We start from the raw sequence: 24635 nt of genomic DNA, 5'->3' as shown, positions 1-24635 counted from the left end.
TGTGTGATTTTTATTCTCTTTATTGCTTCGTTGTTTCACAGAATTCATAACTCAAACATAACCCAAGGTACCTTTAGATCAACCCAAGCCCGATGTGGGTCGTGATAGGTTGATTGAATTTGTCTTTTGGTTTTGGTGCTTTTAATCATCTCTCTTTCAACCAATGTACCCCCTTTTTCAAATCCTGACCAAGCTATGCATATCCCGATAAAATGTATACTTTTGATAAATTCTAACAATTGGAATTCATGTACATATATTTTTCTCGAGTTGAAAATCCTTAAAAAAAATAAATAATAATAATAATAAATAAAAGGAAAATCCAAAAGAATGTAGATTGAGACAAAGAAAGCAAATATGACCTCTCTTAGCATGATAAAAGCAAAGTACATGGACTTCAAATAGATTGGAATGTAAAAAAACATGATTCATTTAACCAACCCCAAATCTTTGTGATTAGGCTTCATTGTTGTAAAATTTTGCCTACAACAATTTTTCTGACTATTGCCTTTTTATTTTTATAATTGGGGTGTCCTGACTTACAGTGAGTTCGATTAGGATGACCTGATGAGCCAAAGCCTGAACCAAGGCATATAGGACCCTATCCCGGCCACGTGCAACACCCACACATCACACGCACCAAGTAAATGAGGGAACACCTTCACCGGTGGGGCCAAGGAAATATTACTCATACTGGGTATCAAACACACAGCGTATGGACTCCCACCACTTATTGGATTCAAAATTGCCATTGAGCCACCCCCTCAGGGTTAATGTTAGAATGACCATTGCCTTTCTTTAGTGGACTTACTAAAACTAAGAAAGATCGATAAAATTATAGCCATTAGATTTGAGTATTTTCCAATTCAGCTTGAACCTTAAGCCATGCACTAGTTCATTCAGTTCATGATTAAAATCACACAAATAATAACAATTTTATTCCATAGTTTAATAAAACAATTTGTACTCTGCATATAACAAAACATTTAGCTCCCTACATTATTGAGTAAAAAAGATCCGCCGTAGCAACAGCCTAGGATTATAAATAACTTTACTCAAATAATAACCAGAGAGAATCTCACTCAATCCCCCATTCAACGAACAGCATTTCACTGATGCATCAAAGACAGTAGTGGACTTGGCATGTCCGAAACTTTAAAACTTCCAAGTTTCCCGTGCAATATAATATATCTGAGACTTAAGCCTGCAAAAAGCTTGCATACTTGGTGCCAAGGAAAAGCCTTTGTATACATAGAAGAGCGTTCTTCGTAACTTCTGCGTTCTCGTGATTCATTAGCTTCATTACTCGCTCCTTAGCTTTGAGATCAGTGACTATGATACGTCCAGCTGGATGATACTGAATGAATTGTGATAGATCATAGCAGGCCACAGCTAGTGCCCTGGGATCGCTGGAAGTGTCAAGGATTGTGATGAGGACCCGAAGAATCTGCAGTGGAGGACACCAAGAACAAGAAACAATAGGTATGAGGATGTGGAGCAAACTGTCATCAATAATTATAATTCTCATATAGGGTTGCCACTGCAATATGCTTTAAAAGGAAAAAATAAATAAATAAAATACGACATCTTTCAATTATACAAATATAAATATTTATTCCTTGCTTGAACAGATAATAATATTGCATATTGTTATATATATATATATATATATATATATATATATATATATATATTATATATATATATATTATATCTTATTCACCTTGACGGTTATGTCATGATTCCCTTCAAATCAAAGCCTATATGCATGGATAGACTCGTGTAACTATGCCATAATTGCCTACTTTTAACAGAATTTCTTTCTAAAAGAAATGGAATGGTTAATTCCACAAAAAACATCTTTTTCACATGGCACAACTAGCAATTGGAAATGTAGTGGCTGCCTTAATTTTTTTTTTTTTTTTTTTGCATATTAATTATGTTATATTATTTATTTTGAAATTCCATGCATGTGAGACGTGGCCTTATGCCTCGAGGTAGTGGTTAGCTGAATGCAAATTCTCAAAATCTTAGTAAAATATAAAAATAGGGTACAACACCTACGGCAACTATAAAAGAACCCCAAACCAAATTAGCAGTTCTCAAGTAACACTGGAATGTATAAGATTTTCAGATATTATAATTCTTTTGCTTCTTTTAATTTTGAAATACATTGATGCTTTTTCAATTGTCATAAGGGATTCAGTTTCCCAGTAAAGCTTTCACCTCTGCCAAAGAAATGCTGCCATCTAGCTCCCATTTTACTTTTACAGAGCAGCATTAAATGACAATAAAATATCTAGAATGTAAAACCATCACTGAAAAATTCGATTCACTACTATATAGCTCTGAACCAGTTGACTCGCTCTTTATGAAGATAAGGGCAGAAAACAAACTCATACAAAATAAAAAAATAATACCTGGAAATCATTCTCTTCAAATTTTGTAATATTTTCACGCCAGAAAATTGGATCTTTGTGCATGGGTGACCAGTCAAGATGGCCAAGAAGGACTTCCTGCTTGTATTTATCAAATGAACTCAACTTCTTAATATTATCTTTAAGCCCCACTTCTAATTGATTCAGGGTCTCCAACAGGTCCTATAGAGAATACGAAAAAACAGTATGAACATATATTAGGAATCTAAAATGTAAATTGAACAGACTTTGAGTTTCAGGGCGTGGGCTCTGAGTCTAGTCAGGATTTAGCTTCACACTAATGTGGTGGCAACTTAGTTGTGTTGGGACCAGCACATACCAATATTGAAGTTGATATGAGGTGGCCAAGACATACACCATTACCAATTAGTAGAAGCATACACAACCTTTAATCAAATAGAATGGTGTTTGGACTTCAATAACAGTGCCCATAAGTCAAAATAGTTTCATTCCCTAGTTGTTATATAGGGGATGAACTTTCATAAAGTTCTGTATTCAACACAAGTGGGCAAAAACTTCTTTTTTTATTGGATTAGATCAGTGTTTAGAAACTATCAATAATTTCTATTGGAGTAGGTAAACCACCAGTAGGTCACCATTGGACAGTCAAAGAGAATGTTGCCTTGATATTAATACTTTTGACATTCCAGAAGGACCATCATTGGGCTACGGCAATGTTTAGGTGGATTATATCAGTGGCCCACCTAACCATAACACGGGCAGAGATGGTTAATAAAAACTTCATGCTGTGTGCACGACCTATACTCTTCCACATGAATTATATTATCCTGAGAACCTTTGTGCCAAAAGCTTTAAAGTATTAAAATAACTCACTGAACCAACCAAAAGAAAAGAAATATATATATTTTTTTAAATTTTGAGATAGGTGCATTATTCCCTGACTAAAAGAATGGGGGATTTACTCCTCAAAAATATGGTAAATATGATGTAGATAGGTAATCAGTGAACAATTTTTTTAATTCCATTTGGAGGGAGAGGAATGGCCATGCATTTGACATAAAGAAGCACTTGGAGCTTGACCTACTACACAGTATCTTGGGCCATTTGGAGAGAATTGGCTGTATTTGACGGAAAGTAGCACTCCATTAAGGATGTGATCATAAGTGTCCTTGGTCTTTTGTTTTATTGGTGCAAAGCCTTCAAGGACTTCTTTGAGGATTTTTGTTTCAGCGGGGCTTTGTTTGTTCAGAGGAATTATAGGGTTCTGTTTGTGGGTGTTTGATCTCTTTTGTTCTTTTTTGCTTCATTTTTTCTTGCAACCTTTGTGGGTAGGCCTATCAATCTCTTTTTTTTTACCCTTGGTAATAAAACTGTTATTCAAAAAAAAAAAAAAAAAATGAGCTACATAACTAAATCTTCTCACCTCATCACTCCATGCCTGCGCTTTCAAATTCAGAACAATTTGCGGCAATCCAAGGTCGACCATTTGTGGCCCGAATGTCCCTTTGGGAAGCAAGTTCTTAAGGGTTAAGACAACCACCCTCACAACCTAAGAATTGACCCACAAAGGAGTCAAATTAGTTTCCAGTAGGCTTAGGATCAAAATATGGTACGAATTCCCATAGTTAAGGGAAACATATAGGACTAAAAGGTACAAAATGTAAAGGACATCTGCTTGCCTTCCGCACCATACTCATGGAATAATGAGTGATATAAATGTATATCATCTATAAAATGAAAACAACTGCAACATACACCTTACCTTCTCCTTAGTGGAACCTTTAACGACTTCTACTAGTCGTGGCAGGGCCCTAGAAGTAGCCAGGTACTCCACTGCAGGTTCATAGTAAGACAGGAGCCAAACGCATAGGCATGTTTCATAAAGGAGCTGACAAAAAGAAAAAAAGGTATCATTTTCAGCACTTACAAGCACACATAAAAAGGTATTAAAAACATGTTTAAAGTTATTCCAGGATTTGTCAACATGAATCAAGAGTCGGATTTGTACTGGTTCGGCCAAATATGCATATGGGAATGGGACATTCGTTTCAGATTTGTCTCCAGGTTCAAGGAATAAATGAGAAAAAACAGTGGATCCTACTGTGAACCCCTGAACTTGACTGTCAAATGACCTGTGTATTGGAAATATTGATCTATGTTGATACCATAATTGGCCTACAAATAACAGCCATCTTTTTCTTATGCATGTGCATCATGGAACTTTTAGGGCATCTTTAGAAGTAAGTCTGTCAGTCCAACCCCTATAAGAGTCAGAGCTAGGTTGGTGTCACAGTCTTGCTCTGTTGGGCCAAGCTAAGGTCACAGTCTTAGAAGACAAGTTAAAATGACCCTAACAGTTGGGGCACATTCAAAAGATAAAAAGTTAGAGGAGATAAAAAAACAGAGGTACATAAAGAAGTAACAGTAGATCAAATGACTTTCTAAGTTGCTAGTACCCCCATCTGACCATCCACCTTTTCCAACAAGAATTAAGGTGCTGGCAGATGTATCCTAAATGTAAGTCCTAATCCCACATCCAAGCATGCCCATAAATTTAGAATGCTTCTCCATTCTTCGGACAGTGAACTTCATTCCATACTCCATACAGACAGACACTACTGCTTATTACAGGATTTTCCATCCACAGTATATATATAAGGAAAACAGAAACATTAATCACCTGGATGGATTGCTGTGTGGATGCTGGAGAAATAAAGGGAATGAGCAGTTTCACCCCATCTGCCTGTACAAACGAAGATCTGACCAAGGGTTCCCTCAGCAAGGTTGCTAAGCAACTGATAGCAGTTGGAATGCCATGAGTAGGATGGGAAGGCTTCTTCAGCTGCACTCACATGGAAAGATAAAGCTTACCACGTGACGATAAAATTGTCAATGAAAAGCAGCTACAGGATTGATATCTTTTGTTTTTTATGTCTTGGGAGAAGAGGGAGGGGGGGGGGGGGGGGGGGGGGGGTGGATTTGGAGGTAGAAACTTTAATTTCAAATGATTTATATCTATAAAGAAAGTCAAAAGTCTTGTAGTGCACCTAAAACAAACTATTTGAAAATTATCTTTTTTATTTGATGTAAGAAAAAAAAGAAAAATTTCACATTCAACCATGCGAGCTTCAGATTTTTTTCTCTTTCCTAAAATAGAAATAGACGAGACAAATGGGCAAAAGGGCCTGAGCATAAATTTCAAATAGCTGGATTCAAGGTCTAAAACAACGTCATTGTGTAGAGTTACACTACTTTTAAACTAATAGTAATAGAACATCATTATATAATGGTAGGCCACACCACAGATAATGTCATCTTGAAATACATTGTTTCAAAATGATATTTCAACTTCAATAACGGCTATTATTTTGAAAATAGAGGTAAGAGGCCCATTATTTAATTTGAAAAATGATCCATCTATACAAAATTTTAGAACACAAAGACAAGGCACTTTCACTTGACTAAAATGCGAGCAAGTCTCATGAGCATGCTTTATAACTAAACAAATAATAAGATAAATTCCAAAAAAGAAAGAAAGAAGAAGTTAGGAAAAAAAATATAAAATTTTGTTCAATATAATTGGGGAGAAGACGTGCCTTCTGATTTTCGCTAACCAACAACTAAGGTTAAAACAACTTTAAACAATGGTTAAAAATGAGATTAAAAAAACAATACAAAGAATTTTTTATTTTTTATAATCTTGAGTACATATCGCGTCCATTTAGACACACACCTGAGCCAAGAAATGAAAAGCATCACACATCAATTGAGATATTCTCCTTTTCTCAAGTATCAGACCATGAGGTGTATGTTTCTTACACAAGGTTTTTCCTCTACAGCCCAAGGTGTTCTAAAAATGCCTCACATCGATCCACACACTTCTAAAAACACCAGAATTGAATAGGTAGCGTAATCTACTGCAATGTATTGTTGCTATCATACCTTTTTTTGCGATATACAATATATATTAATAATAACCATAAAATACTTAACCATAAATATCAATTTTTTTGTTGAATCACACTTGTTTAGCTTGACTTGATTATTATAGGATAGCAACATATATATCCTTCTGACCTTTCACTCAGATTTTTACTTCTAGGAAGAGGATTCTCTAGAGCATGATAACTTTAGCCATTTCTAGTGATGTTTTCAAAGGAATAAAATAGTTGACTAGTTGTTTATTTGATGGCAATGATCATGTTCCCCATGAATTTTTTATTTTGGGTTGATTTTTTTTTTTTTGGTGTAAAACTTTCAAAGAATTCAAAGGGGTTTTTCTGGGGATCTTCTCTTTAGATGGGATACAATTAGTACTGAGTCACGTAGTTCTTGATGTATTGTGTGTTGCTTGCTTGGTCTCTCGACCACCATTTTCCCTTTCTTTTTAAATAAAATATTTTGCTTATCTATAAAAATAAAAAAAATCAATACTAACCTGTGCACAAAGCCAATCCACTAGTCCTTTCAATACAGCATCAATAGTAGTGAAATTGTTCTTTGAGCGTGAGGCTTCTCCATTTGCAATTATACCAACTTTGATTTTTGGTCTAGCACTTTAGTCACACCAAAATATGTATTTACAAAAAGAGTAAGTCAATAAACACACAAAAATATAGCATTAATGTTGATGGTCAAAGAATCTAAGCTCCATCAAATAGAGTGATGAAGAAACTTTTACATACCTTACTACCAAAGACAATATCTTACAGCTCTTCTCTTGTATGAACCAGTTACTTTTCCAAAGCAATCTGAAAAAGAAAGAGCAAAGAAAGTTTTGTTTTGTCAATTGAAATGCAAGGAACTTGGTTATTCTCACATCATAACTACCATTTACAATCAGTGTAATCAGAAAATCTGGTATTTTTTAGATACCAGTGTGAATTTATTAAGAAAGAAAAAGAAGAGAAAAAAATATTGTAGTCAGTGTTGTCAAATGCGATTGCATATGCTATTTTATATGAGTAAATCGCATATGCCATGATGGCACATGTGATTTAGGGTTTCTGGTTCATTATGCCATGGCATACAAAAGTATGCAATCAATATGCGATGGCATGTTACTCCAATGGGCAAAAATTTGACTATGGGAGCAATAAATTCAAGTTTTTTTAATCTATCTTCTCCTACAACTACCTACTCTCACCCCCTATTCTAAGCTATTTTTTTTGTTCTTTCACCCGCATATATTCTCTTTAAGTCTTATTTTTTTACTTTATTTTTTTTTTTTCAAAACATTGAATTTATGCATTCTAACATAAGATCATAATATCCAATGGTTAAACAATTAAAGCAAAGTCCACTTTAATTATCTACAACTAGAACTTGATAATTAAAGTAGGCCACCGTCGTATCATGAATAGTTTATGTATTATTGACTAGTTAGCTTCTTGGGTTCTTTTATTCTTGTTACTAGATGACTAAATATAATCAATTTTATTTAATTTGGAAAATGATGCCATCCAAATATATTGTTATAAGTTTGTTTTCATTTTCTTATATTTTTTTGATTTTTTAAACAGTTTTCCCTTTTTTCTTACATTGCTTGTAGTTTTTGGTTTTTTGATAATTGAGGCATCCTGATTGGCTTGCACTTTATTTCCCTTTTACTCCAGTTAGGAGCACTAAAATTCCGTAAAAAATCTCTTACTTTGTGTGGTAGTCGATATCAAATAAGATCCTTACTTCTGATAATCTCATTAGGCAGGGTATCCCATTGGGTAATTTATGCATTATCTGCAAATGTGATGTGAAATCAATTTATTGTGGCTTTTGAGGTGTGGCATCATTTCTTTTCTCTTTTTGGTATTACTAGTCACCTTCCTCCATCCCTTTGGAAGTTATTTGAGAGTTGGTTCTTTTTGGGTATGCATTGCAATTGCTCAATGGCAAAAGGAATTCTTTGGAGTCCCGTGCCATTTGCAATTTGTTGGGTCTTATGGAGGGAGATGAATAATAGAAGGTTTGAAAATAGAGAGCAATCATGTGAAGATATTACCATATTAATTTTGGGTTTTCTATTTTTGGTGTAAGATTTTTAAAGAATTCGGAGGTGTCTTCTTTGAGGATTTTGTGGGGTTGGGTTTACAGTATTTTTGCAGAGTAGTGGGTTGTGATGGGGGTGTTTTTGTCATTTGTACTATTGACGGGTCTCCTCAACCTCCTTTCTAATGAATTTAATTACAAAAAACATAATAACACAGTGAAAGAAACAAAGAGGGTATACAAGGAGTAAATCAACGAAGCCCAATTAAATAAGAAGTAAAAGGCATGATATTATATTATTTGATAAGCAAGCAAGTTAGTGGTTAGAAATTAGTAGGTAAAGGCAGATTTTGAACGTCGTGGAATTGACACTCACAGACGTTGACCAACTTAGTAAACTGACACCAATAAAGTGAAATGTGGATGAAAAAATCAATAAAGTTGACGCAATAACTATAAATCAAATGAATACCAAAGAAGAAAATCAATTGATCTTCAAATGGTTTTGTATAGCAACTTAACTTAAGAAAGGTTCATAAGTATCTTCAGTTGCAAGAGATTTGTCATGAAATAGTCTGGCTCGTTTTGGGTTTGCTGCCAAGAGAAAAATGAACAATATGTCAACAGAAATTTATAGATTAAAAAAGATATGCTGAAAACCTTCCCTTTACCTGTGAGCATTTCATCAATAAGAGCTAGAACATATTCCACTGTTTCTTCTTTAAATATATCGCGCAAAATGTTAACAAACACTCGAACATAAGCTGGACCATCCTGCATTAGTTGTTCACACTAATCAATATAATGAAACAAATAGGTGCTTTTCGACCACCCCCCCAAACAAAATATTAATAATAGTAATACCAATAAAATCTATCAAACCTTAGGAATACTCCTGGACCAAAATTCTGCCCATCAAATAGTGATTTTGCATCATGTTCCCATTAGCAATGTCATCAAAGGACAAAAACGATGGCAGGAATTCAGTGTTTTTTTTCTTTCCGATCTCAATATCTCGGTGATGGCAGGAACTGAACTAGGTCTATGGTATCACTATCATCACTGATAGACTTAACCAACTAAGCAAGCTGGCACCTTCTTTAAAATTGAAAATATCTCAACAACAACATATGAATCAATGAAGGATGAATTATGGTCGGTGGGAATATCCAAGAGTTTGAAAGTACACGGAGTACTGCTAAATACTACTGTTATTTCTTAACTAGAATTCTAATTAGGTGTTGAAAGTAGCCAATCTAAAACCCAATTTGCATCGAGTGAATTGTTAAGACCATAAATATGAAAGATAAAAGCTACAAATAAATTGGAGAATTTATGAATCACCACTAAATTGTAAAATGAACATTGGAGTATACCAATGTGATTAGCCTTCTTGTCATATGCTACATAACACATATGCGGCTAAACTACAAATAGATATGGATCGACTAACTGGAAGGCTGTCTCTTGGTTGGTACACAACAAAAAAACTCATTATTAAGATCTTAATTGTCCAAATCAAGAGCTAAAACTTGAATAGATATAAATAAAGTTAAAGATAAAAAAACAAAGCCCATACATAAAGTGGTCACAATTGTAAACCCATTACATTCAGGTTATGACCATCCAAAAGGCAGCCTATTAATGGAATATCCAAACTGATGTGTCATTGGGCCGTATGTGTGGGTACAGGGTGGATACAAAAAAGATTGGAACCCATAAAAAAAAACACTTCTCCCTCACAAATAATTGAAAGATTATTGGTAGATTCCATACATCCTACAAACTGTGTTTGTTCTATATGTAGCGTAAAGCACAAGGGCATTGAACTTTGAGTCCCAGCAAAACTTAAAAAAGGTTAAATATCTTTAAACATGTAAAATCTACAGGCATTGGGGGAAAGATTTTCAAGGTTATTTGCTGCCAAGCGTGACCATACAGGTTTAGGGAGGTGAGAAAGGGTATTTGAAAAACAGTACCAAGAAAATGAAAGAACGAATATTAGATCAGGAACAACAAGACGTCGAAGCCTATGATCTGATCAAGAAAAGTTCAAAAAAAAAAAAAAAAAAACATTTACATATTCCAAAATTAAGATAAAAGAGCAAAGGTCCCATAGAACTTACATCATCAAGTAGTGCTGCTCGATAACTTTCAGATCTGTTATCATACCGCCTTAACAATTGAAGGCATGTTCCTGTGATCAACTTAGTTGTCATGTAAGTCTCCCATGGGATGTCCCTCTTGAGAACCTTGAGGAATAGAACAAGATGTCAAAGTAAAGGTAGTGAGCATCCTAACAACCTTCTGTTAATAATTATATCTGAAATCTAGTTAACTTATTTAACCAAGGATTGGTGCTGATCTGCCAAGCATCAAACAGGATCAAATATTTAATTAGCCATCAAAGCAACGATACAATTGATCTGATGAAATACTGAAACAGTAACCATTTGCATGAGAAAAAAATTCATCACACTACAGCACAGAATTAGACTATTTCAGCTTCCACTAGTAGGAATGAAACCAATAGAATACGGTTTCACCATTTCACAGTTAAAACATCTCAATTCCCTAGCAATAACTGTAGTTGGTTGCTAGTATTACTATATTTTTAATATCCCATCGCTACGCGACTCCTTATTGGCTTCGTAGTGGCGACCCCTTCGATGGAGCAATTGATTCCATGGATTACAGAGTACGCAAACCAGTGGATGAACCATTATTTATTGTGCCTAGTGCTTTTTAGAAAAAAAATGGCAAAGTTGATCTTATATCATTTCATTGCTGGTCCCAAACACAGAAGGATGGCAGCCAGTAAAACTTTCCAAAAACCTTTCACGTGAATCCTGAAACACCATTTCAAGCTCACACTATGGATAGGCTATTCACTGGAAGTGACACATTTCACTGACACCCAATTGTCGTGGAAAGGAGAAAAAATCCAGGAGTAGACAATGACTACAATTTTTTTTGTTTTTTTTGTTTTTGACAGGAAAGGAACTATTAAAAATGCAGTAAGGAACTGAGAGATAAAATGTGAAGGATGCAGAAATTAAGAGAACAAGAGATAATTGTTGTTAATCAAACTAATATTAAGAATCTATGGACCACTAGTAGGATTAAAGGAAAACATAGGAATGATGACCAGAAAAGATATTGATAAATATACTGAAAAAAAATCCCTTCTTTTTTCTTCTTCTTTTTTTTTTTCCTTTGTGAAGGGGGGATAGAGAGAGATTTTAAATGGCCATGTGGTAAAGACAACTAAAGGAAATGTAAGAATGAATGGAAGATAGGACTTTGGATTAAAAAAATGAGATGGGGATGCGATGCAACTTTATGTTTCCCCTTTAAAGGTGTATTTGTCTTTAGATGGGAGTCCTTAACGAAGATTAGAACACCAATCATGGATTTCCAATTGATATAATTAGCATATCTAACAGTTTGAACTCTTTTAAATGGTTGACCAATGATGAGAATAGCTTTGATTTTCACTCTTAACTGGCTCCAATATTCATGCTTGTCCACAAAGTATCTATAACTCCCTTGTTTCAAAATGCACCAACATATTGAAAAATGTGCCATCCTCTACAAGATCCACCAGTGAACTTCAAAATACTTGTTTTACAACCCCTAATTAGCCCCAACAAACCTCTAATAGTAACCCAAAAGATGCCAAAACACTTATGGAAAAAAAATTGAAAACCGAACTCGAGAATCAACGATTGAGGCCAAAGTTAACCAACGGTCTCCTCACTTGCCTATAAAGAAAGCACATAAAAAAGCATTCTTTTGCATTTTGTTTTTCTCTTGGGTAACATGGGTCGAATTCTTTAGGAGGCTTGATGTGTTTTGGACCATGTGGAAGTACCTTTGGCTTTTTTGAAGGATGATTCTCGAAAGCCTTTATTAAAAGAGGTGGATCTGTATGGAGTTTCTCCCTTTTGCAATGTGTTGGAACTTATGGAAGGAAAGAAATGAAGGGTCTATGATAACAAGGAAAAAGATGAACAAGATGCAATGTTGAAGGTCTATGTCATATGGCATGCTTGGTCATCTTTCCTGCCTAACTTTAGTGGATACCAAATGTGTTGGAACTTACGGAAGGGAAGAAATGAAGGGTCTTTGATAACAAGGAAAAAGATGCGATGTTGAAGGTCTATGTCATATGGCATGCTTGGTCATCTTTCTTGCCTACCTTTAGGGAATACCGATTTGGTGACTATTTATTTAGAGCCTGTTTGGATACACACAAAAAAGTAACTTTTTGACTTTTGAAAGTTAAAAAGTTATAAAGTCTATTTGGATTCATTTTAGAAAACTACTTTTAAAAAAGTAAAAAAATCCTTACTTTTTAAAAAGCAAAAGGAAACTATTTTTTACTTTCTAAAAGTTACTTTCTTCCAAAGCTACTTTCTTCCTATCTAATTTCTACTTTCTACTTTGTATCCAAAGGGGCTCTTACATGGGACGCCCTCATTAGAAAGTACTTGTCATTTTCTTGTTCATGCAGGTGAGCTTCATGACTATTTATTTAGACTATGTAGCTTCACGAATGAGATTTTTGTAGTAAAGAGTAGGCATTGAAGGTCATGAGATCAAGTACACACAAACTAGCCAAAAAGACTCCTTTCAGATTCTAGTTTTACATGCATCTTTTGCCTAAGACATCGGATATTATGCCTGCTCAAAGTAGCTTGAAGCCAAACCAAATACCACAACCACTCATTCAAGTTCTTTTAATGAATGGATTCCAGAAAAGTTCAATCTACAACTTGAATGAAATTACTGCTAAAGCATTTCTTAGCTTTGATTTCCCTTCCAAACACTAAAAACCATTGCTTGAATAAAAAATTTCTTTTTCTTCTTTTTTCACAACCAAGATTTTGATTATAATACTTTAAATGATTTTCCTCCATAGTCAAGTTGCTTCCTCCCCAAACATCCAAAGCTACTTAGCTAAGAGTACTTGATCCATCACTTATAGAGGTCTTTAACCAAGTCCAACCCTCCATGCTCCTAGATGGCGTGTTATTTTCCATGTGGACTATCAAACAATTCTTCTTTTTACTAGATACTTTATTGTTATATCTCATTAAGATTCAAGAACAATAAACAAACCAGTGTGAATCACACCACAGGTCTTACAAATCTCCCCTTGTTCATCACATCTTCCATAAATCAAATTCCCTTCAAACAAATCCTTGATGATTTTAGTTATAATCATTTTCTCTTCAAATAATATTAAATTAATTTGGTTAAATCCTCGATCATTTTTGTTTTACTTTTCAAAAAAAAAAAAAATAATAATAATAATAATAACTAAAACCTATCCAGATTAAATCAAATTTTAGACGTACAATGAGGAGGTATTTTCACAACTAAACAGCACTGAATTTAGATCTCAGCTCAACAATTATTGTATTAAGACGATTAATCCAAGTCGAATGCGAAAAAATTAATTTCAAAAGTTCAAATTCAGAATCAGAAATCACAAAATAAATTGAAGAGAAGCACGATTCGATTACATACCTGCTCCGTGTTCAACTCGGCGTGATCCATGTAAATCTAGCTCCAGGAAGAAAGATCAGAAACAATTATCTTCGAATCTCTGCAACTACTCATCCACAGATCGTCAAAAAAAATCGAAAATTTGGGTAAAATTAGGGTTTTTAATGCAAAAAAGATCGAAATTACAGATTAAAAATTATCGAAATCATTGGAGAGATTATCATCAAAATGTAAAAAACAATAAAAAGAAAATCTAACCCGTGAGAGAGCGAGATGTGCCTTCTCAGGGTTTGACAGTTGACACTGTGGCGCTCTGAGATTTGGGCTAAATTTCTTTATAAAGAGTTAAGATGTAGTATTCCGCGGAGTACTGAAATTTAAATGTATAACGAAATTTATGAGACACGTGTCACTCTATCGTTCTATCTACGTAGTGACCTACATCTTAGTTAATGTTATCAATTGATAATTATTAGGTGGTGTGATGGGGACCTGATGTTGATCTTTGGTTAGGTCACCAATTAAAGTTTTAAGATCCAGTGGTTGAGATTGATTATCAAGCTTCACCTGATTTTCAAGTTGATTTGATCATCTATGACCAAAAAGAGTTTGGTACTCAGCTATATTTTTGGTTGCACCCATAGTCACAAAATTCTTCAATATTTTTCAAAAATTTGTAAAATTGTCCGATTAAGGGAGTAGTCAATTAAATCGATGAATTGATTTATCGATTAATCATGGAATATGATAACATTGGGAATGAATCCTTTATATCCCACTTTTCCAGTAATTCTTATTCTACAATCCACAAACCATCCTATCAAGAGGAAGAAGAAAAAAAAAAACCAATGCAGATCTCTTGAACGCATGGTTTAGATTAGATTTGAAAAATATATATACCAAAACAAAATAAGAAAACTTTTTCATATTAAGGTTTAAAAATGGATGATCATTGAAATCCTAAATTTAAATGATCAAATGTAATTGTCGTGATGACATGGTACACCCTCAACGATTTATAGTAGCTACAGGAAAAATGTGCTATAGAGGATCTGTTGCCTGACATTTTCACATTCTCCCTTTTAGAAGTTCAAAATTTCTTGATTTTTTTTACGAAGTTCTTTCAAATTTATCTGACTCAACACTAGATAATTATTGAATTCAAATTTTGTTACTCTATGATCCCTTTGTGGGCATTTACCCCATTTCCTGGACGTCTTGCACATTGAAAAATTAATTTGATTCAACGTATGTAATTATTAGAATTTTTTTTTTCAAAGATGACTTAATCCATTGATTTTGGTAATCTTTTGACAATTAGATTGGGGATGTGTTTGAGAATTGAGGGAAAGTCCAACTCGCACGAGTTGTTCAGTTTTGCATGTTTGAAAGATGCAACTAATGCAAGTCGGGAACTTTCCAACAAGTTTCAACTTTCACCCTCAGAAGTAAAAGTTGGTAACTAGTCTGTTTCTCACCCATTTTCTGAGCATTTCTTCATTGCAAAAATTTGGTAATATTCTCCCTCATTTCTCCTCTTTCTTCTTTTTTTTCATCTTCTTCTATTCCTTTTTTGCTATTTGGAGGTGCAACCAGCAGAGGGAAAGAAGAAGGTGGAGGCGAAGGCTCTAGTGCAAAAAATGGAGGCACATGTGAACAAAAAAAAATCGAAATCTAGGATTTTAACCACCCACAACATCTCCATATATATATATATATATATATGGATTAGGATCCGTATACACATAAAACTACTCATAAAACTACAACATGTTTTGTCTTATATAGGCAAAAAGGTTTAGAATGGGCTGATTTTTTTTCATATATATATGGGAGCGGTTCAGCAACCCTAAAGTTTGCCAAGTTTGGTGCCAAACATTTTTTGTAAATCACTTTTGATGGGATTAGAAGTTTTGGAATAAGCTGATTTTTTGTGAGGATGATCTCTAACCCTAGTTAACAGTTGAAGAAACGTGGATCATCCAATTTTTGTAAATCATTTTTGATGGGGTTAGAAGCTTTGGAATGAACTGATTTTTTGTGAGAATGATCTCCATGACATATTTTGAAAAATGTTTGGCACCAAACTTGACAAACTTTAGGGCTGCTGAACCGTCCCCTATATATATGGGTCGGGTTCCGTATACCCCTATTACAACTCACATTGCGACACACCGTTTTATCTTATATGGGCAAAAATGTTTGGAATGGGCTGATTTTTTGTGAGGATGATCTCTATGACGAGGAGATCATCCTTGCCAAAAATCAGCTCATTATGAAACTTCTAGCCCCATGTTTACAAGTTGAAAAATTTTAGACCGTCCAATTTTTGTAAATCAATTTTAATGGGGTTAGAAGTTTTGGAATGGGATGATTTTTTTTTTCAGGATGATCCTCTCATCACAGAGATCATCCTCACAAAAAATCAGCCCATTCCAAACATTTTTGCCCATATAAGACAAACAGTGAGTCGTAATAGGGGTCATAATAACGCCATCCTCTATATATTCTTGCATGATTCATGAAGTGACTAATTCACATTCTTTGGCGAAAGTGGCTTACTAAATCGACATGCTTCTTTCCTTCATTGTACATTAATTTTATTTATTATTCTCAAATTTAAATAGCTGTAAGTTGAATTTTGAATAAAAGATAATATCATTCATAAATTTCATATATGAATGCTGAATTTTATGTTATTTTAATTATTTTTTTTACAAGTATAAATTTATTGTAAAGAGAAGGAAAAAAGAGGTTGAAGTGGCCCGAGGATACAAAGATAATGAAGAAAATAGAGAAACAAAACAAAGAAAGAAAATCCCTCGAAAACCTCCAAAACCAGCCCAACTACATTACACGAAACATAGTTCTTCCCACAAGTGTGGAGGACCCTTTCTGGTCCTTTTTTCCACAACCTCAAACAAATAGCAAATGGAAGAATGGACCGAAGATTCCTTTTCTTGCCAAAGATTACATAAAACTCCACTCGAAATAAAGAAAGAATTGAATTATGAAAAACCCAATCAATTTGGAATTGACAAAGAAAATGATTCCAAATTTTCATACAAAAGACACAATGAAGCAAAGATATGATCCCGATTCATCATTCACTTTGCACAAGAAGCAAAAGTTTGATATAGGCAAACCTCTTTTGATTAGTTAAAATTTTATCAAGCGAAGCCAACCAAATGAAAATGCAACTTTTGATGGTATAAGTTTGGACCAAATGTTTGTCTCCATGAGAACACAATTGAAGGGAGGCAAAAGATTTTTGAAAAAAATAGAGCTCATAGAAAATATTCTTTCCCTCTTTGCAATCCATTATCTTTTGTCTTCCTTGGTCCACAAATGACACATAATTGATGACTTTGAGAGTGGAAGCCACCTCGGTCATCTCCCAATCATTAAAGTTTATCCTAAAGTCAGATCTCGAGTATTTCATATATGTATATAATCTGAATTTTCTTTTCGAGAGGGTGGTGTGTGTGACTGTGAGATTAGTCTCACCCGAAGGGTGGGGATACCCATGCTAAGCAAATAATAATAATAATCTGAATTTTGAATATATTTTTTAATGTAATTTGAATTATATAGATCTATTCCCAACCTCATTTATGCCATCATCCATTTTTCTCATTGGATATTTTAGAGTGATTTAGACATACCTACCTCTCCATACTTTGATAAGAATATATATATGGTCAGGATCCAGGGACAACATTCTAGACAACCTGTTTAGTCTTATATGGGCAAAAAGGTTCAGAATGGATTGATTTTTTGTGAGGATGATCTCTATGGACCGTTTATTTTAAAGAATTGGACAAGTTAAAGAATTGTGGACCGTTCATTTTAACTATTAATTTATAACCACTTTTCTAGGGTTAGGAGTTTTAGAATCAGCTGATTTTTTGTGAAGATGATCTACTCACCATAGAGATCATCCTCACAAAAAATCAGCCTAATCCAAAACTGTTTTGCCATGTAAGACAAAACGTTGTCTAGAATCTTGTCTACGGTTCTTAACCCATATATATATTATGAATATTTACCCTGTATTTTCAATACTAACTCAAAATGACCTAAAAACATTCATCTTCCATATCTAATTAAAAATCCTTGATTTTTTCAGCTGAAGATGCGCATACCCCTCTTTAAGTCATTTTTTTGTGTGCATATAGTGAGTAGTATTTGTTTGATTTATCCGCTCGACAACTCGGGCCAAGTTGATTTCTCTATTTTTTTTTTTTTAAAAGCACTTGGATAACTCTTTAGGGGTCTGGATATTGAGCTTTGCAGCTCTTCTATGTGGATCATTATTATTAGTAGCTTTTCTAGTCATTACATTTCGAAAAAACATAGAAATTTTTATGAAGAACTTCTTTTCTATGTGCTCCATTTCCTTTGGTAGGATTCAAGACGTGAATGAAAGAAGTAATATTTACGAAGAACTTCTTTTCTTTCGTTTAGAAATTCTCACAAGCATCATTTTCATCTTCAAGTGCCACCTAACTATGAGATGTGTGAAAAATTGTTCTCATATCGTAGGTTCAAACCTCCATCCATAGTTGGGGGAAGGGAAAAATAAATAAAAAAAACTAAAAATGAGATACCCCTTTGAGTTTTGGTGAAAATTAGAGATGCCTACCTCCCTCGTGTTCTTAAATGGATTACATGTACCTTTAGAGTCCGCTTCAAAATCTATCGAAATTTTGAAGCAGTGATAGGCGCTTCAAAGTTTTTTTCCCCTTTACTTCAGTCTTGCATAAGAGACTAATATGAAACGACCAGAATAGCCTCATCTTCATTCTGGTGATAGACAATCTTAAATTTTCTTTTCCCAAAATCCATCATCTTCAACAATATAACCTGTTGAACCTCTTCAAGCTTATCTTTAAAATGTTGGAAAACACCATTGATTTTCTTCTCAAAATCCTAGTGTCTTTAAACTCCTCAAAAACCTTTTGTTTTTTAAAGTTTTATGTTTGAAGGAGAGAGTAGTCTTTCGGTTGAAGGCCAAAGTCAAAGAGTACATTAGCTTGAAAACATGGGTATCTCTAAATTCCACCAGAACATGGAGAGGTTCTTCAAAATTATACAAGTGGCGTGGTTAATGGTTATGTAGGGTAGCCTTAGACAAGGACAATTTCATTTGAGGCGTGATTTTATAATATGATTAGAGTTCGCCCGTGCCATCCTCTTTGGGATTAAGGGGGTAAAAGAGGAAAAGAAATAAAGTTGGAGGATACTATTAAATTTATTTTAGGTTAATGGGTAAAAGATGAAAAATAATAAAATGGGTTAAAAGAGTAGAGAAAGATAAAGTTAAGAAAGGGCCATAAAATCTATAGTTGGATTTATCCTAGATGGATGACAAGTTGTTTGAAAACTACCCATGTAGTTGATTTTTTTGTAGTTAGAAGAGAAGATTCTTTAATGTTTTTTTGTTATTCTTCTACTTCTTCGATGTCTGGGCATGTCGGATGCGATGGTTGTGGTTGTAGTTGTGGCGAACTCTTATGTTTTTCTTTTTTTTTTTTTGATCGATAAAAGATTGACTTCTGTCAAGAACCAGGAGAACAAAAAAAGGTAGTTGAGCAAACCCAACTTCTCTTCTTTTTGTTCCTGCTTTTTTTCTGGACGTCAAGGAGACCAACTTAAAAACAAGAAAACAACTGAAAAAGAATCAAATAATCAAAGAAAACTAAACATCCCTTCCACCCACAATGGTTTATTTGAAAACCAAGTTTTCAAAGAACATGCCTTTGCACTCATATTTGGGCCAGCAGAAAATATGAGATTTGAGGCTCAAAATATAATGCTCTAGATATCTTCTTCCTTGCCCTTTTTTATTGCACTCCTCACTAAGACTCCAACACAATGATAATGGAAGAAGTCTCTGATAATCTAATTCTTGAATGAAAAATAATATATAGACCAACTCTGAAAAAGATCTAAAAAAATATTGAAAAAGGGAATGGTCCAATGAGCGTGCATGACGACGGTTGCGAAGCAACAGAAGTTGTTTGTTCTTATTCAATCGAGAAGCTCCTTTGGGACTCAAACCGGGCATAGTCTAGCCTTTGTTAGAGATCCAAGACCGTCAAATGCAACATGAGTTGCAAGGTGCTGCTTCAACTGATAAATTCGGGAATCATTGCTATTCAATAATAATAAGTTTAAGTAAGATAACTCCATACAAGAAAAGAAAAAAAAAAAGAAAAAAAGAAAAAAAGAAAAAAAAGAACTACAAACATCCCTAGTAAGAGAATAATGCAGGACTTTAATTATCAAACCTCCTAAGACAGTATCGTCTCAAAAGAGTAGGTGTATAATAACATTATATAATTCATAGGATTTAGAAATTAACTATAAAGAGATTGTGAGCCATGGGCTTACACATTTGCAAAACAACTTTGAGGTCACAGGTTCACCCATAGAAAAAAAAAAAAAAAACTATAAGGAGATTGTGTGTACAAGAAAAGCAAATATAGGGATTCCAAAACCACAGAAGTTACGAAACGCCGAGTTTTATATAATATATTGTCTTGATTCAAACATGGTAGGAGTTTCTGCCATGGGGTTTAATCCAATGTAGCCATTATTGCTTGAGAACCTAGTATCATTGTGATATGATAGCAGTTTTATAGTGTCAGATATGACATGGTAATACAATATAGCTCAGACAGATAGGTAGTGCAAGTGTTAGAAATATTCCCAAGCAATTTTAAGATAAAAAGCAACAAATGACAATAAAGGTTCTGCTTGTTCAAACTGAAAGAAATGCATATTGAAATAATATATACATCTCAAGACTTGACAATGGGTAATTCCACGAGATTATGGGCTAAATACAATCTAAACAACCGGTCTGATGTAGAAATGCTATAAGCAAACATAGAAGAGCTACTAATATAAGAAATCTCACAAACACAAATTATTATAAGTTACACTGGTTCTCATTTAGCAACTACGAATGCTTAAACATACCTTTTCATTTGCTCTCCTTCATTTATCGGGCAACAATAAGGTCATCCAAGTAATTGACATCACCAGCGTCAGATGGAACAAAAATCTCGTCATCGGTTGTGAAATTGTATTTCTCCCCAATGGCTCTTAGCAGCTGATACACTTCAAACATTGTGGGCCTTTCCTTTGGAGTTGGCGACACACAATTACAAGCAACTCTAAGAAACTGGAAGAGCTCATTATTGAAACCCTTCCCAAGTAAATTCTTATCAATGGCGTCTTGGAGAACATTGTTGCTTGAAAGCTGGGTAATCCACTCCACCAAACTTCCCCTAAAGCTTTCAGGGGCATTAGCTACATGGGTCGGTCTCTCACCAGTAATTAACTCGAGAAGTACAGTTCCAAAGCTGTAAACATCACCCTTTGTAGAGGCCACAAGTGTACGTGCATACTCGGGAGCAACGTAACCCAAATCCCCAAACTCCCCATTCACAAATGTACTCAAATGAGTGTCAACCGGATTCATGAGCCTTGCAAGTCCAAAATCAGATATTTTGGGCTCGAAATCCTCATCTAATAAGATGCATTTGGAGCTTATGTTCCGATGGATAATACGGGGGTTGCAATTATGATGGAGCCATGCCAGGCCTTTAGCTGCCCCTATACCAATTCTGAGCCTTTGAGGCCACTCCATGACCTTGGCTTCTGCTTCAACTGGATGAAGTTGATCATACAAGTTTCCATTTGGCATATGTTTATAAACCAAAAGCCTCTCCTTCTTGGCGATGCAAAAGCCCATGAGGGGAACCAAGTTACGATGTTTCACACTCCCAAGAGTAGTTATCTCAGATACAAATTCTTTCTCTGAGTGCTGAGAGTCTTGTAACCTCTTAACCATAAGAGAAGAACCATCAGGAAGAATTGCCTTGTACATTGTCCCCGTTCTTCCCGTTCCAATGATGTTATCTTTGTTGAAGTTGTTAGTTGCCTTCATGAGATCACTCAACCTCATTTTGGAAAGCAACTTCTCAAACATTGAAACCTGGAAACCACAACAGCTTATTATTCCTTAAACTTTATAGCTATAAAGAAACAAAAAAAGGGAAAAAAGAGAAAAAAAGAACTAACCTTGATAGCTTTGGTTCCTTTTATGCTCTTTGCCCATTTGTTTCCTTCGGGGTCTTCAACCCTCTTCTTGGACACTCTACGCAAAATGAAAAACACAACACCCGCAGCAATTATAGTTGTACCAACCACTCCACCAATTGCTGATCCAATGACGACTCCAGTATGAGACTTTGCAGGAGGTCCCTTACAAGCATCCAAAGGTTTCCCACAAAGTCCGGCATTATTCGCATAACTGTCTACTCCAAAACTTTGATTGATAAAACTAGGTATCGGCCCAGACAAGAGATTGTTAGCGACATCAAACGTCTTGAGCCGACTGAGTTGGCCTAGTTGTAGGGGGATCTGACCCGTTAATTTATTGTGATGAAGTTGAATGATATTCAAATAAGTACAATTAGCAAGGCTCTCTGGGATTGTACCGGAAAAATTGTTTGATGAGAGATCAAGGGATGTCAAGAAAGGGACCTTTTTAGAGATGTCGGATGGAATGGGTCCGCGGAATTCATTATTAGAGAGATCTAAACCAGTCATGCTTGAGCAATTCTCGAGACCTTTTGGGAATGGGCCCTTGAGCCCCAGGTCCGAGAGCCGGATGTTTAAAACCTTGTTCTCGTCCGGGTGCCAACACTCGATCCCAATAAATTTGCAAATGTACCCTTCAGTACTGTTGTTAAAATTCCATGAACTATTTAAGATGTTTAAAGGGTCTTGCAGAGACTTTTGTAGAGTTTTCAAGCAAAAAATATCAGTAACAGTGGCATAGCTTAAATTACAATTTAGAAACAAGGAGAAAAATATATGGAGAAGAACAACAAGACTTTTGTTATTCACGGCCATGGCCCTTAAACTCCAAACAGCAACACCAAGAAGCCACTTCAGCTTTATTCAATTTCTATCACCCCTCAAAATCCTGCAAAATCCTAACCCTAATAGTAACAAAAAAAAAAAAATCACAGAATCAAAATTTAACCCATAAAAATAGAACAAAATTGAAGGATACCCAGATGAAATTAATCAACGGATCAGATAAAAACACAAGAAATTCAAACCCCTCAAAATACTAAATCTAAGAGTAAAAAAAAATAACTTTCACAGAATCAAAATTTAACCTATAAAAATAGAACAAAATTGAAAGATATCTAGATGAAATTAATCGACAGATCAGCTAAAAACACAAGAAATTCAACTAATCAGCATGAAATTTCACCAAAAATTACAAACCCTAACCAAAAAACAACAGTAATTTCAAACCCACTAAACCCCAAAGACCAAATTCAATTTCCACAAACTACAAATCAAAATAAACGAGAATTCAGAGATACCCAGACCAAGAAATCAACAGAGGAATAAGAAAAAACACATGGGTATAAAAATAAAAATAAAAATAAAAACTCACCTTTAATTGCCATAATTTTCATCTCAAACTAAGGAGGAGGAGGAGAAGAAGAAGAAGAAACAGAACCCAAGGACCCTGAAAAAGGAACTTCGAATCAACGAAGAAACATCGCCTATTGACCTTATCACGAAGACTTTAGAGCTTAATCGAGTTTCTTATATATCTTTCCAAATTCCAAACACCCAAATTTCATTTAAAAGCCGGCAATCGAAAGAATACTAAATCCTAAATTGTCAAATTCACTGTTGGGTGGTAAAAAACAGAGCGGCATCGGGTCAAACACGAAATATCAGTTTTCAATCTAAGCTAAGGTACGATTGGACTGTGTGTAGGACCAGTTATAGACTTGGTTATAAAAGAGCTCTCTTTGGGTTTTTTTTTTTTTTTCTTTTTTTACAATTTCTAGTTCACATTTCTCTGATAGTTCTTTGCGACTTCATGTCTTCATGTTCACACAGACTTTAACGACTCACTTTTTTGTGTTTGTCATGAACACACGGTTTCAGTTTTTCTGACTTTGGGTTTTCCATTTAGGGTATGTTTGATTGCATGGAAAGTCACTTTCCATGGAATTTGAAATCCATGGAAAATTAGTTGTGGAAAATAGGTAGGGTTGGAAAATCAAATTCCATTGTTTGATTTCGCATGGATAAAATCATGGAAAAATATAAGAAAAAAGAAAAAGAGGAGAAGGAGGAAGAAGATGATAGGAGGGGGAGAGGAAGAAGAAGATGACGAGGAAGAGGGAGGGGGGAGGATGTGGCGACGAAGGTGGCGGCCATGACGACGGTGGCGGCCACGACGGCGACGAGTACGGTGGTGGCGGCCATGACGGCGACGGCGGCGGTGGCGGCCACGACAGCGACGGCGGCGGTGGCGGCCACGACAGCGACGGCGGCGGTGGCGGCCACGACAGCGACGGCGGCGGTGGCGGCCACGACGGCGATGGTGGCGGCGACGACGACAATGACGGTGATGGTGGCGACGGAGGTAAGTGAGGAAGATGGGAGGGAGAACGTGGTGGTAGTGGTGACGGATGAGGTGAGGGATGGAGAAGAATGAGAAGAAGAAAGATAGTAGGTGGTCGGAGACGGAGCCGATGGCGACGACGATGGTGATGACGGCGATGACGACGATGACGAGGTTAGTATAATGGTGGTGGTGGTGGTAGTGGTGGTGGTAGTGGTGGTGATTGTGGTGGTGGTGGTGGTAGTGGTGGTGGTGGTGGTGGTGGTGATTGTGGTGGT

General features: G+C 35.3%; 2 protein-coding genes across 3 annotated transcripts; both read right to left on the bottom strand.

The window, feature by feature from the left end:
• Nucleotides 1–910: 910 nt before the first annotated feature.
• Nucleotides 911–14275, bottom strand: LOC147401889 (vacuolar ATP synthase subunit H family protein). Of its 2 annotated transcripts, none has more exons than XM_086443359.1 (12): nucleotides 14157–14275; nucleotides 13920–14004; nucleotides 10511–10636; nucleotides 9056–9158; nucleotides 8908–8978; nucleotides 7085–7152; nucleotides 6838–6955; nucleotides 5080–5241; nucleotides 4162–4287; nucleotides 3823–3948; nucleotides 2421–2600; nucleotides 911–1447 (listed from the first exon to the last, which is right to left on the bottom strand). In XM_086443359.1, exons 2-12 carry the CDS (start codon nucleotides 13947–13949, stop codon nucleotides 1199–1201), a joined length of 1359 nt encoding a protein of 452 aa, XP_086299485.1. In that variant the 5' UTR covers nucleotides 13950–14004; nucleotides 14157–14275; the 3' UTR covers nucleotides 911–1198. The 2 variants fall into 2 exon arrangements, with proteins under 2 accessions (XP_086299485.1, XP_086299486.1); XM_086443360.1 differs by having other exon boundaries at nucleotides 13920–13998; nucleotides 14157–14235.
• A 6345-nt stretch (nucleotides 14276–20620) lies between these two features.
• On the bottom strand, nucleotides 20621–23780 carry BIR1 (BAK1-interacting receptor-like kinase 1). The gene is made up of 3 exons (XM_086443357.1): nucleotides 23389–23780; nucleotides 21993–22918; nucleotides 20621–21906 (listed from the first exon to the last, which is right to left on the bottom strand). Exons 2-3 carry the CDS (start codon nucleotides 22827–22829, stop codon nucleotides 20908–20910), a joined length of 1836 nt encoding a protein of 611 aa, XP_086299483.1. The 5' UTR covers nucleotides 22830–22918; nucleotides 23389–23780; the 3' UTR covers nucleotides 20621–20907.
• Nucleotides 23781–24635: the final 855 nt, after the last annotated feature.

The sequence above is a fragment of the Akebia trifoliata genome, chromosome 5, assembly GCF_017979445.1.
Source record: "Akebia trifoliata isolate Shusen 1 chromosome 5, ASM1797944v1, whole genome shotgun sequence".
Classification (NCBI taxonomy): domain Eukaryota; kingdom Viridiplantae; phylum Streptophyta; class Magnoliopsida; order Ranunculales; family Lardizabalaceae; genus Akebia; species Akebia trifoliata.
This window is presented reverse-complemented; position numbering and strand designations above follow the sequence as displayed.